Here is an 18,539-nt window from a genome sequence, read left to right on the forward strand (position 1 = left end):
TATCTAAGGAGAGGATATTTTTGGTAAAATCCTAATCAGTTCATTTCTATGCATTGTAAAGACTCACAAAACCTGGGCTTAAGTAGCTGCACTGCTACAGATTTCTTGTGTAACTGTGGGCAAATCGCTCTGAGGATTTTTTCATGCCCGGACTCTTTTTGAACGCTGTATAGAGAACACTGAGGGTAGGGCCAGCAGCCGTGAGTAGCTGCTCTCTCTCAGCTGTGTAAACGCTTAGCACTGGTCCCTGATGAGCAGATAGCGTGGCTCGGGAGCAGCAGTGCCTACTGATCTTTTGACACTCCAGCTGCTCGGCACTTTATCAGCTGTATGTTAAGCCCAATGAAGACAAGCAGACCAGTAAGTTTTTATCAGCTGCCAGATCTGTGTCATGAAATGCAAAATGCTTAGGATTTATTTTGAGGGTCATACAAGTCCTATAAATAAACCTGAGAGAGCATCTTGGGCCGTTAGCTCTTCGGAACAGCTGTGCCTTCTACCGCAACACCTTTGTTCCCAGACTGAGAGTTGCCAGTTTTTTTTGCAGGGGAATAGTTCATAGCCTCTACCTAAAGTAACCGTTAAAACATTTCCTTTTGGTTCCAAAACTGTGGAATAGCAACAATTAAATGGAGCAAAAAAGAAAGCTGATATTTATTTTAATTGAACTTTTAATTTCACTTCTTTGTGTGGCTCTTGGAGATTCTTCTGCAGAGGCAATGTGCTTTTGTAAATGGAAAAATTATGTTAAGTGCAATTCTTTTGGTGACCTTATACACTCAAGGTAGACAGTGTTTCTAAATCCTGATATTTAAAAAAAATATATTTAACCGGAGATAACGGTATCTGTGGCTAGGTGGCAGCATTGTGACAGCTTAGTGTATTTAAACACGGGCAGGTGAATTCAGACCTGGTTCCTGAGCTGCAAAGAGAAAACAAGATTTACTCCTTTAAATAAAATTTAATGTTTTCTGCCTTTTCTCCCAAAGCGTGTGCTGGTTTTATGGCTCTCCTTTTTCATTTCAAATGTTTATCTGTAATCTGTTTTCTTTCAGCATGAATCTTGTTTCATGCTTTATGAGGCTCTTAATAGCTCCACTGTAACTCCTTGCATAAATGCAAAAACCATCTTTATTTTAAAATCAACCACATTAATTTGTCCCTGCGGTGAGGTGACTTAGTGAAGTAGTTTGTAAATTTATTTATCCTAACAAGTTATGCTTTAATGATGATCAGAAAGGTACTTCAGCAGCATTTCCAACAAAACTGAAAAGAAAGTAATATATTTAACTACCTTATTATTAATATTGATGCTTTGAGCAGTGAGATTTTTCATATTGCTAGTCACTTCAGTGTTTACATGAGATGTGTATAGTTAGGTCTCTCATCTCTGAGATGTTAATAGATAAGATAGTTTGGATAAATAGTGTTTATGTGTAACAGCTGCTGTAGTTTGTAGCAGCTCTAAGTCCTTCATGCCTCCCAGTTGGCTACAAATACTGAAAATGAAACTCTGTCAAAGGGCTTATCTTGGAAAATCTGACTGGTAAAAGCATGCTGTTAAAATTATAGCCTGCATGGAGTACTCTGCATTCTGAAGGCTGGGCAGAGTTGGAAGTGAAGGAAGTTATTTATTCCATGGATTAGAAGTGATGTGCAGTGGGAATTGCTGAGGTCTAATGAGAGAGGCTGAAAAATTATGTGAGAAAATGGAGAATGCAGTTGCTGCTGCTGTAGATAGGCCCTGGGATTTACTTCAGTTGTGGCTAAAAGGAAATATTTGCCTGTAATCCTGGAGTACATCCTGCGAAGGATTGACAACATTAGTTTTTTCAGAAGTGTTAATGCGCTGTTGGAGTTCTGCTTTTCATTTGTATGAACTTATATTTTTCTCTCACTGTTTTTTCAGGGTACACTAATACAGCATCTGAAGGAACACATTCTGCATGGCAACATGACCAGCAGTGACATTATTATGTACTATACAACGGCAAGTGTGGCTTATTAGGGCATTTTAAAAAGCGCTTTAATGTATTTTTCTTATAAAGATGGGAGAGTTTTTCCTACAACTACATGTACATTTTTATGTGTTTTTAGTTCTTGTTTTGCAAGGGCTCGTCCTACTTAACTGAGTTTAAAAAATTCAGGTGGAATAATAAAATGCAACAGGGACCTTTATGATGAAAGGTCAAAGCCATGTTAAATGTTTTTGATCTAATTAGTGAGGAAAATGGATTGACTTTTACAGTCTTGTAGGTTTATTGATCTAACTGCCTCATCAATATCTCTCACAAAGCTGGCTCTACCTTCCTGCATCATTCAAGGCTTGACCATACCCAAGATGAGAATTTCTGTTATGTCTTTCTGTTTTGGTGGCAAGGAAAGAAGCTGCGCAACTCTGTTTAGTAAAGGAAAAGGAATAAAACTGATCTACGTAGGAGTTCAGTTATGTGGTGTTTTATTTTTTTTCTGATTCTACAGGTGAGAGTAGAAACAGTGCTCCAGCCTTATTTTCTGATGCCTAAATAATACAATTAGGTGTAATCGGCAGAGATGGGCATAAACTCAAGTATTGATTTAACAGTTTGTTAAAGCAGGAAAGCTTTGGGCGAGGAAATGTAGTTCTAATGTAAAAAGAATATAGGTGTAATGTGGGTGTTTTCTTTTTTTTCTAGACTGGCTGGATGATGTGGAATTGGTTAGTGACTGCACTTGCTACAGGAGCTTCAGTGGTCCTGTATGATGGATCTCCTCTAGTTCCATCACCAAATGTGCTCTGGGACTTGACTGACAGACTAGGGTATGTAAACAAGGTTAAATGGAAGGATAATGGTCTTTGCTGGTATGATGAGCGCATACAACCAACCTCATTAAAAGTGCTGTTCCCTTGGTCAGAAACTAGTGTGTAGCATGACATAGTTTATCTTTTGGCTTGGCCTTGAGTGGAACTACTTTTTAAAATTTTGTGCTAAAACAGTCTTAGAGAGAGCAGGAGAGACAAAGAGCTTATTGTTTCAAATTTGAGTCAAGTATTTGGATTCCAGACAAACAAAGAATCTTGGTTCTATAGTCAGTTTTCAAGAGCAGCCTTTTCAAAAGGCAGTAATTGGGAGCAATCCGAAGAGTAATTTCTCAGTGCATTCAGAACTTAGAAAATAAGAATCCTTTATTTCAAGCAGCTGAACATAAGACTCAATATAGCACTTTGACTTAAAGGCATAAATTGACTGGAAAGGCTCAGCAGGGCTGCTTATATTTTCATATTTTGCTTTTAATCTATAATGTCTAATTCTCACTGTCAAGCTGTTCGTTAATTGCTTTACACAGTTCTTTGTGCCTGAAAATGCTCACAGTGCCCTCTCTCGAAACCTAGAGAAATGGCAGGTATTGGATAAACAGCTGTAAAATCCTGTGGTGGTGTTTAGCTTTGTACTCTGGTTAAACTTTGAAATTTTTTTTGTACTTTCCTGTTTTGACAGCTGGATGAAAGGATTAGATCTGAATGAGATAACTGATAAAATAATGAGTGTCATTTAAAATTGATAAATAAAATTAATTCATTTATGGTGGAAAGTGAATGCCAAAGATTCACTTTCTGGCTCTTGATGATTAATAATTTAAAATTCACTCTCTTTTGTGACATGTAATATTAAAAGACTGACATTTTGTCTCTGGCTATTATAATTGAAGGTTAATGCCTAGTCCGAATGCTTACAGTAAAAAAAAAAGCAGAAAACAAACCCATGAACTTAACATACCCTCTCTCCCCTCCAAAAACCCAGTAGAACAACAGGCAAAAACTTAGGATCGAGAAATAACACAGCTTATTTTTAAGCAATTTTTTCTACATGCCAAAAGTAAGTGAAGCTAACTGAAATGTGTCTGCATGTCTCACTTCTGTAATCTGGTGCTAAAAGCAGTGGCCATCTGTGTGGTACTTCATAATGCAGTCTGTTCCCATCTTGGCTGTATGTTACATATTTAAAAAAAAAGGCTTCAACACATGAAGACTACCTTAGTTCTCTGGAGATGTACTATACTTTCCTTCGGATGGTGTATTCTTATAGTATCATTAAGGCATCTCATACTGCGTGACAAGAATTACCGAAGTGGACATCAATTAAAGACCTGTTCGAGTGAAATGTATTTAGTCACCATCCACCAATGATACAGTGTTTGGAAGGAAATAACAGGAGACTGGGCTCTACATGTGCTGTAGAGGAAGTGTCAAAGAGCTTAAAAATAAACAGAGAAGCGTTACATAGTCTAACTCTAAAATAAGCAATAACTTGAAGCATGGAAGGAAAGTGAGATATTACACAAGAGTAAAAACAGTTCCCATGTTTGTGGTACATAACTGGAGGAGCAGTATACTTCTGTGGGCTCTCAGGTGGGTACCTGATCGATTGCTCTGTGCACCCATGCGTTTGTGCAAACAGCCTGTCCCTATCCCTACCCAAGAGGTGACAGCCTCTCAGTAACCATTATCTACCTAAATGGGAAAGGAAGACATCCTCTTTTGACAGTGTGAAATAGCCCTCTCTCTGTGTCTGAAACTATATTATCTCAAGAGCTGTTCTACCTTCCGTCTTGCCTTTGGAGTAAAAGCAAAGATAGCAGGATCTTACTTTAAGTTCTCCTGATGTACATATTGCCCATGTTCTGTGCGCTCAGACTGTGGCTCTTAACCTTATCTGTCTCTGTGCATTTTCTTGAGCGAATTTATTGCTGTAATATAAAATGAATTAGCAGAAGGCAGGGAAGAGGATTTCCTAAAGGTTAGCAGCAACATTAAACTAGCCCTCCCATCAGTAGAGCAGGGAAGGGGTACGGCCTTCATTTCAGGTTTTAATTATGTTGTCTTGGAGAGCTCTAAATACATGTTCTGCAAGGGTGGAATTCAGTGGTTCAGTTAGCGAGGCCAAACTTCATGTTCAATTAGACACCTGCGACTCAGACCTCCATCAGTGGAAACTGAACAGGTATCTGAGAGAAAATCTGCTGTCTTCAGAGTGAAGTATTCTTTGTTAAACTGTGCCCTGAAACGGCAATTTTTTATATGTAAGAGTGTAACAAAGCAGCAGTTTTGTGTTAAAATAGCTTAGTGGCAATTATGGCCCATTAATGAAATAAATGTTATAACGTTTTGTGATGTCTTTGGAGGGTTCTGCAGTTATGAATTTCCTGTAAATGAAAGCGAACGTTTTCCATGAGGTTAATATTTAAAGATAGAATTAAAAAGTTTCAAAGCTGCAGAAATGACATGTGATCTGACTAATTTTGATTGCTCAAAAGGATGTGCCTTGCACTTGGGAAGCTTTAAGAGACTGCATTGCTTGACTAATCAATATACAGAGTGTCTACAGCCTCTGCTTACTGCAGTGGGAATTGCGGGTCTTTAGAATCTTAGCATGTTTAACTATGCAAAACATGAAATTTTTTCCCCTCTAGGATCACCATCCTTGGAACGGGCGCAAAGTGGTTGGCTGTGCTAGAAGAGAAAAATTTAAAACCATGTAAGCTTCAAAAATCTATTGATTCCCTATTACCCTCCCTCCTGCCTTTCCTCTCCAGGTTCTGGCCCTGTATCTTGTCACAAAGTCCTGTATGTAATTATTCTGGGTTGTAGTGACAAATATTTACAAACTCTTGTAAAAATTCTTCCTTAACCTGTTTGGTTGGTTTCCTGCATTTTAAGGTGAAACGCACAATCTCCAAACACTCCACACGATACTGTCTACAGGATCACCGCTCAAAGCTCAAAGCTACGAGTATGTCTACAAACACATAAAAAGCAGTGTCCTCCTGGGATCCATTTCAGGTGATGCTTTTGTGCTGCATGCATCTTACTAATTCTGTTAATTACCTGTGCCTTGCCTTCTTGTTTGCTGCTGTATATTTGTGATGCTTTAAGCCTTCGATCATTCAGGTTTGGTTATAGTTAAACTGGAATTAATTGTCTTCTTAGTGCAGACATTTTCTGCGTAATTCAGTGTGCGATAATGAAGCCTGTACACTCAAAGGCTTTTAGGTGGAACGTTTCTGACATGGTGGATGTTTTGGGTTTGAGCTTCTTTTTAAGCAGGATCATTTATTTTGACTGGCTGTCCTTAGGGGTAGCAGGGTGAGATCACGAAAAGAGTCTATTAACCTACAGAACATACTGTTCTGCAAATAGCTGACTTTAGCAGAAGATACCTCTTGTGGAGGTTTTTCCATGTTCCCATTTCAATTCTTTTGTGCCAAGTAATTGGCACTGCAGACAGATTTTTTTGTAAATTATATAATTAGAGAAATATCAAGCCCACATACTGTGCAGTTTGTTGTGAGGAGTGCAAGCTGAGACAACTTCTATTCACATAAGGTCCACCACAGAACGCCTCATTCTGCTTTGTAATGAGGACTGACTTTTTCAAAGGGCTTTTTAACTCAGTTTAGTTTGATTTTTAAAGTCTGAGTATTCTGCTACTCAAGTCACCTCTGACTCTGGTCTTAGTAAGAGTAGTGCTGAATCTGGAACTTGCCGATATAGCCATTAATAGTCTCAAATGCAGAAGACTATTTTTGAGTAAAGCTAACAGGGTTGATTTGTCTTACAATTCTACTTCCTTGAAGTCATAGAAAGACTATAAATATTCCAGTTAAGTAAGCACTTTGACAGTATCTATTTTTATTAAGATAATTGTTCATCCTATAGGCATGGCTTCTCATCCTCCCTCAACCTCTGTGCTAATGAGAACAAGATATAAAAGCCAAGTAAATATTGAGTGTAATAGCATGACTGGTTACCTTAAACTAATGAAAACAAACAAGAAAACATTTCGTAAATATCCAGGTCTGTAAACCAGGGCCTGTCTATTTTCTCACCCTCACATAAGTGGAAATTTCCTTAAATGAGATTAAAGAAACTGTGGGAAGAAGAAAAGTTATGCCTTAAGGAATATTTCTGTATGGAGGGCATACATGTATAAAAAGACATATGAAGTAAGAAAAGAGACCTTATTTTATTAGAAGTCTCGTAACATCCTAGATAGTACTGTCTGTCTGTGCTGCTTAATGTGGATCAGAAGCATTTGGCAAAGGTGTCAGTTTGCTGTTCCTAGAGTTCTTATGTAGTTTTCAGTTTTGCTTTTTCCAAAAAGTATTGTTTGTTCTAAATAGACTTCTTTTATTATAGGTGGGACAGATATAATTTCATGTTTCATGGGTCAGAATGTTACAATTCCAGTTTATAAAGGAGAAATTCAGGCCAGAAATCTTGGAATGGCTGTAGAAGCATGGAATGATGAAGGTAACTATTACCCAAAATGTTATACACACTTATGAAATACAGTAGTTACATGACCTTAAGTTTCATTCATCAGATGGGTAAAGAGTCATTTCCAGGTGATTCCACTCTTGAAACATGTTCCACACAACCTGGATCTGGATCCATCTGATCTGGATCATACAGGACTCCAGTGAAGATAATCAATGTGTAAAAGGCTGTCCTTTTCCATCACTCTGCTGAAGCACCTCAAGGCCAAATTCTGGTCTCTGGAGGTAGGTGCTAATTAGCTATGTTGCCATGGACACCTGGCTGGGCATCCGCCCTGTGGTGTAACTCTCCTAAAGTTACTGAGGGAAGATAGGGATGAGTTTAGGGATTGAACACAAGCTGTTAAGACCACCAGTCCATTCATCCCTTCTCTACAGTAGCATCTGGTGTGTAAGTAATGGCTGTGGATGGATGCTCTGGTACTCTGTTTACAGGAGGGAAATTCAGAAAATCCCTCTTTCTTTGTAAACAGGAAAACCGGTTTGGGGTGAAAGTGGAGAGCTGGTTTGTACCAAGCCTATTCCTTGTCAGCCTACACACTTCTGGAACGATGAGAATGGAAGCAAATACAGGAAGGCTTATTTTTCAAAATTCCCAGGTATGTAATGAAGGGCTTTGGATATCGCTCAAACTGACCAATGATACAGTTTGTATTGCTGCTCGTAGGAAGGTACAGGTTTATTCTTGCTGAGCAATAGGCAGGTGCAGCTTTGAATCTAGATTTCCAGGGTGAGAACTCCATGCATGTTCCATACTGAGTACTGTGTTTAGTTTTGGGTCCCTCACCACAAGGAGGACATTGAGGTGCTGGAGCAGGTCCAGAGAAGGGCAACGAAGCTGGTGAAGGGTCTGGAGCACAGGTGTTATGAGGAGCGGCTGAGGGAACTGGGGTTGTTTAGTCTAGAGAAGAGGAGGTTGAGAGGAGACTTTATCACACTCTACAACTACCTGAAAGGAGGTTGTAGTGAGGTGGGTGCTAGCCTCTTCTCTAAAGTAACAAGTGATGGGACAAGAGGAAATGGCCTCAAGTTACACCAGGGGAGGTTTAGGCTGGATATTAGAAAAAAATTCTTCACTGAAAGAGTGATCAGCCATTGCAACAGGCTGCCCAGGGAAGTTGTGGAGTCACCGTCCCTGGAGGTGTTCAAGAAACATGTAGATGTGGTACTTAGGGACATGGTTTAGTGAGTTAGGTGGTGTTGGGTTGGACTTGATGATCCTTGAGGTCTTTTCCAACCTTAATGATTCTATGATAATGTCTCACTCTGTTTGCTAGTGCTTTGTTTTGAATATGGATCCAAATCAGTTTAATAAGAATCTCTGAAAAGCTCCAATCCCATTTTTCTCCTGCTCTCATTAGGCAGATATGACTGTAGCAGCCTGTAATCTGTAGCGTAGACATAGACTACTTGGCATGAGTGTGAAATGAAAGCGCTGAATAGGTCAGGGAGCAATCCTCCATTAATGAGTGCTACTGCACCTCTGCCAGACTGCTCCTACCCGACCGGAGGAGTGAAGCCTAAGGGATAAGTGCTAACCTGCTACCTCATTAGCATGAGGTTTAAGTATATACTGCCTTAGACATGCATATTCTGTGTTCATACAGTCTTCCAGTGGTGCTAAGCGTAAAGGAACAGGTACTGTGGGCCAGAGGATTTCTTCCTAATCATTGTGGAGGACTCTGCTCATCCAGAGCTTTTGCTTGCATGGCACAGCGATGCTGAACTCCCTGCTGCCTACCAGGCAGGGGCTTTTATAGGAGCAGGACCTCAAGCTGCTTCTTTTTGGAGAGGGAAGCTTTTATATTAATAGCAGCAATACTGAGTGGATTCACAAGAGAAGTCAGGGCATGCAGCAGGAGATAATCATGTAGGAAAATTGAGGGAATGTGGACGTTGCTCTCAGGCTTACATGCAGACTGCAATAATTGGAAATAAATAATCTGTGACAGTTGTTAGACTTAAACCATTGTGATCCAGAGGTTCTGTCTGAAACACCTTTTGTTTTTCCTTGTAAATGGGCTTAATTTTGTTACAGTTAAATTAGAAGATGGTCTTATGTGCAAATAATGAAGGGTTGTTTTTTCTTTACAAAAATTTGAGTAGAATAGGCTTGTATTTCTGTTTGTGGCAGGCTGCTGCAGTGGCATCAATCTTAAAAATAATATGAAATTCATTCTAGTTCTGAAAGTCCAATCTGACTTTACATTAACACAAATCAAGAACATGAAGCACATAAGCTCCCTGGGGAATTGTTGAGACCTATTGTGCAAGCCCAGGAAGCTTCTTGCACAAAATTGTACGTCATAAAAGAAGTGAATCAAGAAAAACTGGTGGGAATATTGTTACCTTTGTGGAAGATTCTTCCAGTTTCCTCAAAATGTGGTGTTCAGCTGTTCATGTGTTTTCTAAATGTTGCTGTATAGTCATGCAAACAAGCACTCAGAAGATAACCTAGGGTTTGATCCCAATGTGTGAGCTACTCTTGTGTATGCAAGCTCTTTGTAGTAAATGCAGTAAGGTTTGCATAGTTAAGTACTGCTACATTTGCTGTGGGTAGTTCTCAAACTATAGCTGATATATTTTTGTATATATTTTACTAAATTATGTGACTTGAGTTACACAATTGTCTGCTGTGACTGTATGAATAAGAAATGAACTGTTTAACCTTTGTCATTCTCTAATAGGTGTTTGGGCCCATGGTGATTACTGCAAAATTAATCCCAAGACAGGAGGAATTGTCATGCTGGGTCGCAGGTATAGTATCTTGGTGAAAGTGTTCTGAGTAAACAAGTGTTAAAATTTGCAAACTTCACCTTAGAGCATAATAATAGTACATGATTCTCTGTCATGCCTGTTAGCTTTATGTTCATTCCATTAAATCCCGTATTGTGGATTTCAACCCTTAAATTAGAGCAGCTGGATTAGAGGGAAGGGAGCCCATTTCAAAGTTCTACCCCACTTTTGTTTGTGTGAACACAGGACTTGGTTTTGTGTTCCGTGGTTTATAATGATCATCTCTAAGAGTTCAGATTGAGAGTGCAGCACATTCAAGGTGATGAATCAGGACACTTGTCTTCTGGTCTTGGCTTTGCTATTGACTGGCTTTACAGCAAAACTTAATTATAGAAGGTCAAGTATTAAGCTGTTGTTGCGTTAGTGATCATAGACATTTAAGATCACAATTGTGGCTAAATTTTCCGCTTGCATTTAAAAGCTGCTGTTGAAACAAAGTTGAGTGAGTGCCTTGAAGCTGTCTGGCATTGTCACAAACAGACCTACTCAACACACATACAGTGTCAGGTAGCTACGTATGAAACACAAGTTCCAGCTATAGGAGCAATGGTAGGCAATTGCAAGATGGTGGAGTATGAAGATGATTCCTGGTCTGTTTTGTCACCAGTGGTATATGTGTATATTTGTAGGCTACTGGAAACAGGAGGGACTGGGAAAGGTGAATTAATAAAGTTGAGGTTCTCTGTACAACTTCATTCTAATGAGCAAAATGCCTTTTTGAATCAAATTATTTTGAAATTTGTTTCTAATGTGACTGTATTCACTGCATGAAATGTAGAGAGACTTGGTTAATTACATGAATTTTTCTCTTTTCATCAAACTAATCACATTTTAATTCTTTGCTTTGTTTGTGATTTTGCAGTGATGGTACATTAAATCCAAATGGAGTAAGATTCGGAAGTTCCGAAATATATAACATAGGTATGAAATTCTTTCCACCTCTTTCAGTTTTGCCATTGTTACCTTAAATCTGAAATAGAAGCATTATAAAGGTGTTTGGAAGGATTAAGTAATAAAAGACTTGCTGTTTTTTAAATGAAAGACAGTACAAGAGCATATTAGCATTAACAGTAACATTTGGTTTTGTAGACTTGAATCTGGTTGCTTTCCTGAAGTGTGTGTAGGGCTGGAGATGACTAGTTGAGATGTGTTCTCCACAAGACGTTGCTTTCATATAATAAGGCCTTACAGACTAATTATATAATGCAAATTTGTAAGAGACTACCTAACTTCTGAGCTTGTCTTTTTTCCCCAAGACAAGCTCTTGACACTGGTTTTATTGTATCTTTCCTAATAATTAGCAGAAGTTCTTCAGCTTATGCTTCATATTTCAATGAGGTCTATCTTGTGAAGGGTGGTGAAACTGTGTTCCTGCAAAGGTGCTAATCTGAGACTTCAGGACCCATTGCCTCTCCTTGTTCTTGTGTGATCAAGCATGTTAGTTGTCTGTGTGGCAATGGAGATAGTGAGGAAAGCCAAAGAAAATGGCTTAGTGTAAAAGCTTGTTATCTGTCCGAAAAGATACAGCAGGATTGTTTTGTCCTGGGCCTAAATATTCCTTAAACCTGGATTTTTCACCTGAGTGGGAGCTAAAATTTCAGAGCACCTGGAGGGGAAGCTCTTTGTAGAACCACCTCGCCAGGACATCTGTTTTGCCTTTCTAGCTCTAGGGGAAGTGATATTTCTTTTGGTGCAACTACAAAAAAATGTGCATCCAGAATAATGCTCAAATGCAAGTGCTAACAAAGACTCTCTTTATTTTCAGTTGAAGCCTTTGAGGAGGTTTCTGATAGCCTGTGTGTCCCTCAGTACAACAAAGATGGGGAGGAGAGGGTGATACTCTTCCTGAAGATGGCATTAAACCATGCATTCAGCGAGGATCTGGTGAAAAGAATTCGAAATGCAATACGTGTAGCGCTTTCTGCCAGGCATGTTCCAAGCCTCATTCTAGAAACCAAAGGCATTCCGGTATGTCATGAAAAATGCTGCCTACTTTTTTCTTTGTCACCTTGAATAGTAATTAAGGAGCAGTTGTCATTGCTCTTCAAACCCACATGTGTGGAAATTTTAGCATCTCAAAAGTGTATTCGAGCTTTATAAATAGTTTGTCTATGTTGCCTAGCAACATCATTTCATCTCCTTTTCAGCTAAGCACGTTATTGTTTTTTAACAATACCTAAAAATGCCCATTCTCAGTTTACAAATGTGTTGTATTTTCTCAGTAATACATACTTAAACCTTTTAAAGGAAAATATTGAAAAGGTAATTTAACTTTAGCTTTTCTGGCTACCCATAACCTTATTTTGTTTTTGTTTTCCTGCTTCGAATGACATTCTTATGAAAGCTGAGAGCACTGAGCAAATTTATAGCATCATTTTGTAAACCATTTCACTTTTACATCTGTTTAGCCACTTAAATGTAGCTCTATCACTGTCTTAACTGTAGCGGTAACTAAAATAAAATCTTTGTGCTTATGAGAGAGGGTGGGAGAGAAATTTGTATAGCTGAAAGTTCTGCATGCTCAGTCTTCTGGAACTGTTGTTACTCTACAGTGCTCTTCCTTGCTACGTGACCTCTTTAGTTAGAATGCCTCTTCTTTTTTTTTATAGTCCTACCTGGTGCTAGAGTCTCCTCGAGCTCTATGAGCAGCAGAATGGGGGTGCAGAGTGTAGCTGTCTCAAGTCCATTTGTACATAGACTCGAGTGTGTTTAGAGAAAAGGCTTGAGACTTCAGACCGATCGTTTGATATTCCGATACCCATTTACTGCTGGTGTAGGTTTCTATGTGAATGTGGTGTGGGATTCAAGACTGCCAGCCTCTGTGGTGCACACAGCAATCTGGTTCTGATCTGTGGAGCTATTTCTGCTTCAGGCCACTGTTGGCAAATAATACTTGGCTCAAAATCTTATCTCTGCATGGGTGTAAAATCCTCTGCACCTGTTAAGTGCTGAAGTCTAGAATTTCTGGGCTGTGACTTAACTTCTGCATGAAGTGTTGAACTTGTAAACTGTGTAAATCTCCTGAATGTACAGCTCGAAGTTGATGGCAGTGAGGTGTTTGTGATGGGCTGCCTCTCAGGATACCCTGCTTAGATCATTAATTAGTTCACACTTTGACTGAATTTACAGTTGAGTGAATTTTAATTAGCTTTCAGGTAAATATGCCAGTGGTAAAGTGATCAAAGCTATCTCCCATCTTTCTTTGGAAGTTTTGCTTGAAAGGGAAAACTCTTTCTATTTTCTGCTACTTTTAGAGATATATTTGAATCCTCATCTGAAAAGACAATCTAATCCTGACTGTATACTGACACCATGCACTGGCAGAAATAGTATAGCTGTGTTGACGTGACTAGGACTTAATACAAAGCATGGTTTTTAATGAGGTGTCCAGGTGTTAAAAAACATACTGCAAAATCTTACTCCAAATCTTTCCAATCCTGTCCTGACCAGGTAAGCATTGTGGTCATCATCCACAAGGAGTAGTTCTTCCTTACTGTACTTTACTAGTCAGAAATTACAGTGGTCTGATCCCAAGGAGAGAAGAATTAGGGTTTTTTTTTTCTGCACTGTCCTTACTTCTAGAGTAACACCGTGTAACAGAGTTCGTGTGATTCATGCATGGAGGTGAAGCCTCTGTTATAGTTTGGCTTGAAACATTTAAGTGGTTCTCACAGTATTGCCAAATAGGAATAATAAACTAAAATAACATGTAAACTGTTCTTTGAGTTCCACTTAATCTTCAAGTGGTTTTCAGAAGAAAGATGCTGGTGCCTCAAGTGTAACAGAAGGGAAGACATTGTGTTAAATTTTGATTGAGTTCTGGGGTTGATAAGGGGTTTCATGAATATTTCCATAAAGCTACTACATGAAAAGTGTAATTTTGTCATTGCTGGTTTTGTTTTTCAGTATACAATAAATGGGAAAAAAGTGGAAGTAGCTGTAAAGCAAATAATTGCAGGGAAAGAAGTTGAGCAGCGGGGAGCTTTCTCAAACCCAGAGACTTTGGACCTCTACCAAAATATTCCTGAGCTTCAGAACTTCTGAAGTCACTTCTTTGTTTTTTTTTTTTTGCATCTGTCTTTGTTCTGTGTTTGTTTTGTATATACCAATACTGTATGTAAAGAAAAAGCTCTATTTAATACCAGTGGTTCTTTTGAAAGAAAAAATATTTCATTAAGTGCATTATGAAAGGCTTGGGTAAAGCTTAGCTCCCTTTTATTGGTTAAATCTGCCATACATCTTGGAGTTTTTTCCAGCCTGGAAGGAGGAACCTGCCCGTTTTGATTTTTGTATGTGTGAGTGCATCTTTTCTGGTTAGATTTACATCAGCAGCCCATCAAATGGGAACACCAGTAGCATAAGTCACAGTGGCAAATAGAATATTTATTTCATAAAACATTTGCTTACTTTTTTTTTGTAAACTGGATTTTTAGCAACATTTTTTTTTCAATCCACGTGTTTGTCACCTGTAAGGAATATACAGTGATTTTAACTACTTGACTGTGAAACATGAAAGTGTTCTATATGTAGTGTGCATTTAAATGTTTTTATAAAGCCAAATCATAATGCACTGAACGCATATGACCTGACTCAGAATAATTTCAGTCTTGAAATATCTCATGGTACCCTTGAAGGCAGTTGCTGCTTCATTTTGTGATGTGACCTTTCTATTGTTTTAAGCTTTTAGTTGATAGACTGGGGGTTCAGAAGGTGAGGGAGCAATCACCTCCTCCCTATTCTGGTGTAACTCCAGGTTATTTCCATGGAATTTGCTGTCATTACTCTGGATTAACATCATTGCAGCTGAAGACAGCATTTTGCTTCCTTGTTTTGAAGTTCTTTATTGGCTGTAAGGCAGCAATCCCGTGTTGTGTTAGCTGAAGAATTCCAGTGTGTTCATTTATTAAAAGCTGATGTTTTTCTAACTTTTTTATTAAATACCATATTGAAGGCGAAAGACTAAAATGTTTTCTAGCTCTGTATCCTTCCAGTTTATAAAGGGAAAAATACTGTAATGAGCATACTAAAACTGTAAAATGGAAGCACTAAAACATTGTTTTGTTTTTTCATAAAATACAGTTGCAGTAGCTGTACCGAACCTCTGGCATTCAGTGTCTCCTGCACTATTTGAATTTTGTGGGTTAAGTATTTAATGCATTAAAATCATGGATGTCCTTACAATTGTGTTGAATGCATTCAGCATTGATAAAGAGTTAATTAAAATAAATAGATTCTTTATATATATACATTTAAATATATATATTACATATGTTTCAACTTGCACTTTATTGTCTTATTTTTATTTTCCTTTCAATTGGGTGTCATGGAATAATTTTAGCTTAACTTGGTACTGATTTTAATGGTTCTAATCCAAATCCACCCTGCTACACTAAGTTTTTATCGTGTTTTCTTATGCAGAGCCCAGGACAAGTAAAACATTGCTGCTAGTTACGGATGCATGGCTGGCTCATTGAGAAGGTCACAGGTGAACAGGAGTGGAAGAAACGATGATGGCAATGTGCCTTGTGTCAGTACAGCAAGAAGCTGTAGGTTGTGATATGTTAATGTTGCTGAAAGGAACACATCTGTGCGCTGAAAGGTGTGTACTCTCAGGACAAAATCTAGATGCTCATACTCACGTTTAGCTGCATCTAGTAAAAGTTCATTGTGTATTTCCTGCACCCTGTGATGTATGTCCGTTCTCTAGCTCCAGTAAGCTGAAGGCTGTTGCAGAATATGTGAAATATTGCTGCTAATGATTCAGTGAGAGCGGAACTGCCTATGAACGTAGCTGCGGAGCAGCCCCTCTCAGGTGGTCTGTGGCTGAGTCACAAGAACACAGTCATTGTGGACACCAGCTCCATGTTCACTGCGGGATGCAGAAATGCCTCATTAGCAAATGAGGGTTTAAATGAGCTGGTCTCCATTTGACTTGTTGAACTGTACGGACTCAGGCAGTACACCATGCTGGCATGGTAAATGTGATAATAGAAATACCAAGGACCCATTAGAAAAGTACACAAATGAGCTAGCCAGCTGCCAATAACCTATGATTAAAAGTGCTTTTAAATTCCTTTCCCCTCTGGCATGCTATATATAAATTTTACATTAACTGTGACTTTGTATTCATTAAAACTTCATTATATTGTTCTTTAATTCATGCAAAATGTCTGGAGTTTACAAAGCCACAGATCCTTATTAATAAGTAATTTTGGGATATTTCATTAATTAAAGATAGTTTAGAAGCACAGATACATTAAGAACATATACAGTGCCTAGAGGCTGCTTTTTTAATCCTTTATCCTGCTGGAAGCACTGGAGAAAGTTTTGTTAACGGATATAATTTGATCCCTTGCAAATGTCAGATGTTGCAAAGCTTTTCCCAGACTAGTTACAAGCAAAGAAGTAGATATATACTGATCTATGGACTTTATAGCTGGTTTCAAGAATTGGAGTTTAAGAGGTGCTGGACTCTGACAGCTCATGGAAATCCAGGGAGGAGGAGAGGTAAGTGGGTGCTTGCGTTAGGCTGTGAAATGACTTGCCCTTGAAAGGAGGCTGTGGCAGAGCTGGGAACCACCATCCAGACTCCCTGAGTCCAACTCCTCCCATTCCAAATCCTGTCCTTCAGACAACCAACTTACACTAAAGATAGGCAAAGATAAATACAAGTGACCCATTTCTCTGGGTACTGCCATGGAACTGCGAACATGGCTGTACTCCAGCAAAATATCACTGGCATGAAAACAGGAAGCTGAAGTCATCCCATTTTGCAAAGGAAGAGCAGAGAGTAGTTTTCTTTCTGCTTCTCATCCCTAGTTATAAACTATCTGTGTTTTTCCAGGCTTGGGCATAGGGTAATTGCAGTCAAATGGGGTTTCAAGGGGGTCCTGGCAAACGGGTGACATCCAGATGCTTGGCTACAGAGATGAGGGCTGGCAGGGGAGTGCAGCTCCTGATACTGTGGGTTCCAGCAAGACATCCCGTGAGCTCTGGGATGCTCCGAGGTGTAAGCTGGGTAACCCTCGCAGGAGGGAGTGCTGATCTGCCTCAGGAGTTTTTAATCTAGAAAGTCTAGATGCCTTAGGGCCGTGTAACTAGTTGTGCCTTGTGATGTGTAGCCCCCTTCATTTTTCTTGTGTGTTTATAACTCGGGGTTCACTGTATTTTGGCTGAAAGGTTGCATAGGCAGATTTTAGTGGCATGCAAATAGAACTAGTTCTGGAGACTGCTTTGAGCCTCTGACATAAATGTTCAACAGGAAGGAAATTCAGAGCAGAGGTACTTCAGAGTAGGTGCTTTTCTCACCCAGTCTTCTGCAAATTTGAGAGGGACTCTGTTGGATTATGTGATATATGATGGACTCAGCCCATTTGCCCTTGACTCATTGAGGGACATAGTTTTATCACTCCCCTTTCAGAAATGTGCTATTGTCAGCTCCTGTTAGAGCAACTACTTCTGCCTCCCACTACCTTATGATTTCAATTAATTTCCCTGGTTAGTGGTGATTCCCAAAGAAATAAAATGAGCTGGTATACAACAGCCCAAGCAGGGCATAGCTGATAAAATTGCTTATTGTTATGTGCCAGAGAAATTGGTTGTGTGAATTACTTATTCAGTGATTTTAAAAACACAAGTAATTGCCTGATGGAATGCAACTTCCCTGGGGCCATTATTGTCTTTCAGTTTAATGCATACATATTTAAAAGGATGTCATTTACAAGGCAGAGCAGTCACTCACACAGGTAAATGGGTGTTAAAAAAATATTTAAAATGCATTAGTAAGGAGTACGAACAGCAGTGTACCAGTTTGTTCTTGAGACAAAACGGTAGCGTTTGGGTTTTGGGAAAACCAGTGTCTATGGGGCATATGGTCTGACAGGGGGATGGTGTCCAGGGGATGGATGGTGTCCAAGGAAATCTTTGTGGAAGAGGCTTGGGAACCATCTTCCCCATGTCACATCTGTGGCTGCAAGTGCTGCCATAGTCTCTGTGTTGGTAAGTGCATCTCCAGCTGGCACACAGCAGGGCCTTAGTGTGGCTAAATACTAAGATTGAGTTATTAAATATTGTCCTAGAGAGTGTGACTCTTGGGTGCTCAACAGGCTGCTGAGGGAGGAGGAGGTTTGTGGATAGTGAGCACTTCTGGGAAGGTGTGAGACCTTTGCTGGAGAAGGCTGGTGGTGGAGCACAGCACAGGAGCAGCACGAGATCACACCCTCAGGTCCTGTCGTTTGTCCCCTTGGTGCTCAGAGGTACCAGAGCTTGGGTGAGGTGGGAGAGGGAAAAACGTTTGTCAACCAGTGTTTGAAATTGCCTGATGCTTGGGTCAGAGCATGGAACAGATGTGGATTTGGAAGGAGTGTTAGCACTTAATTTCTCTGTTTCTGCACTTCCCTTTCTTCTAGTGGGTCACTTCATTGAGC

General features: G+C 39.4%; 1 protein-coding gene across 1 annotated transcript in view; it reads left to right on the forward strand.

The window, feature by feature from the left end:
• AACS (acetoacetyl-CoA synthetase) overlaps nucleotides 1-15,393 on the forward strand; it is a gene marked incomplete at its 5' end in the record, with an annotated part of 35,544 nt that extends 20,151 nt beyond the window's left edge. Inside the window, 10 exons of the mRNA XM_010083078.1 lie at nucleotides 1,910-1,990; nucleotides 2,676-2,800; nucleotides 5,452-5,516; nucleotides 5,699-5,821; nucleotides 7,178-7,291; nucleotides 7,791-7,916; nucleotides 10,005-10,074; nucleotides 10,976-11,034; nucleotides 11,879-12,081; nucleotides 14,020-15,393. Of these exons, the coding sequence (XP_010081380.1) occupies nucleotides 1,910-1,990; nucleotides 2,676-2,800; nucleotides 5,452-5,516; nucleotides 5,699-5,821; nucleotides 7,178-7,291; nucleotides 7,791-7,916; nucleotides 10,005-10,074; nucleotides 10,976-11,034; nucleotides 11,879-12,081; nucleotides 14,020-14,157 (1,104 nt within the window). The remainder of the gene's footprint in view (nucleotides 1-1,909; nucleotides 1,991-2,675; nucleotides 2,801-5,451; nucleotides 5,517-5,698; nucleotides 5,822-7,177; nucleotides 7,292-7,790; nucleotides 7,917-10,004; nucleotides 10,075-10,975; nucleotides 11,035-11,878; nucleotides 12,082-14,019) is intronic.
• Between the last annotated feature and the right edge of the window lie 3,146 nt (nucleotides 15,394-18,539).

The sequence above is a fragment of the Pterocles gutturalis genome, unplaced genomic scaffold (genome assembly GCF_000699245.1).
Source record: "Pterocles gutturalis isolate BGI_N339 unplaced genomic scaffold, ASM69924v1 scaffold18835, whole genome shotgun sequence".
Classification (NCBI taxonomy): Eukaryota; Metazoa; Chordata; class Aves; order Pterocliformes; family Pteroclidae; genus Pterocles; species Pterocles gutturalis.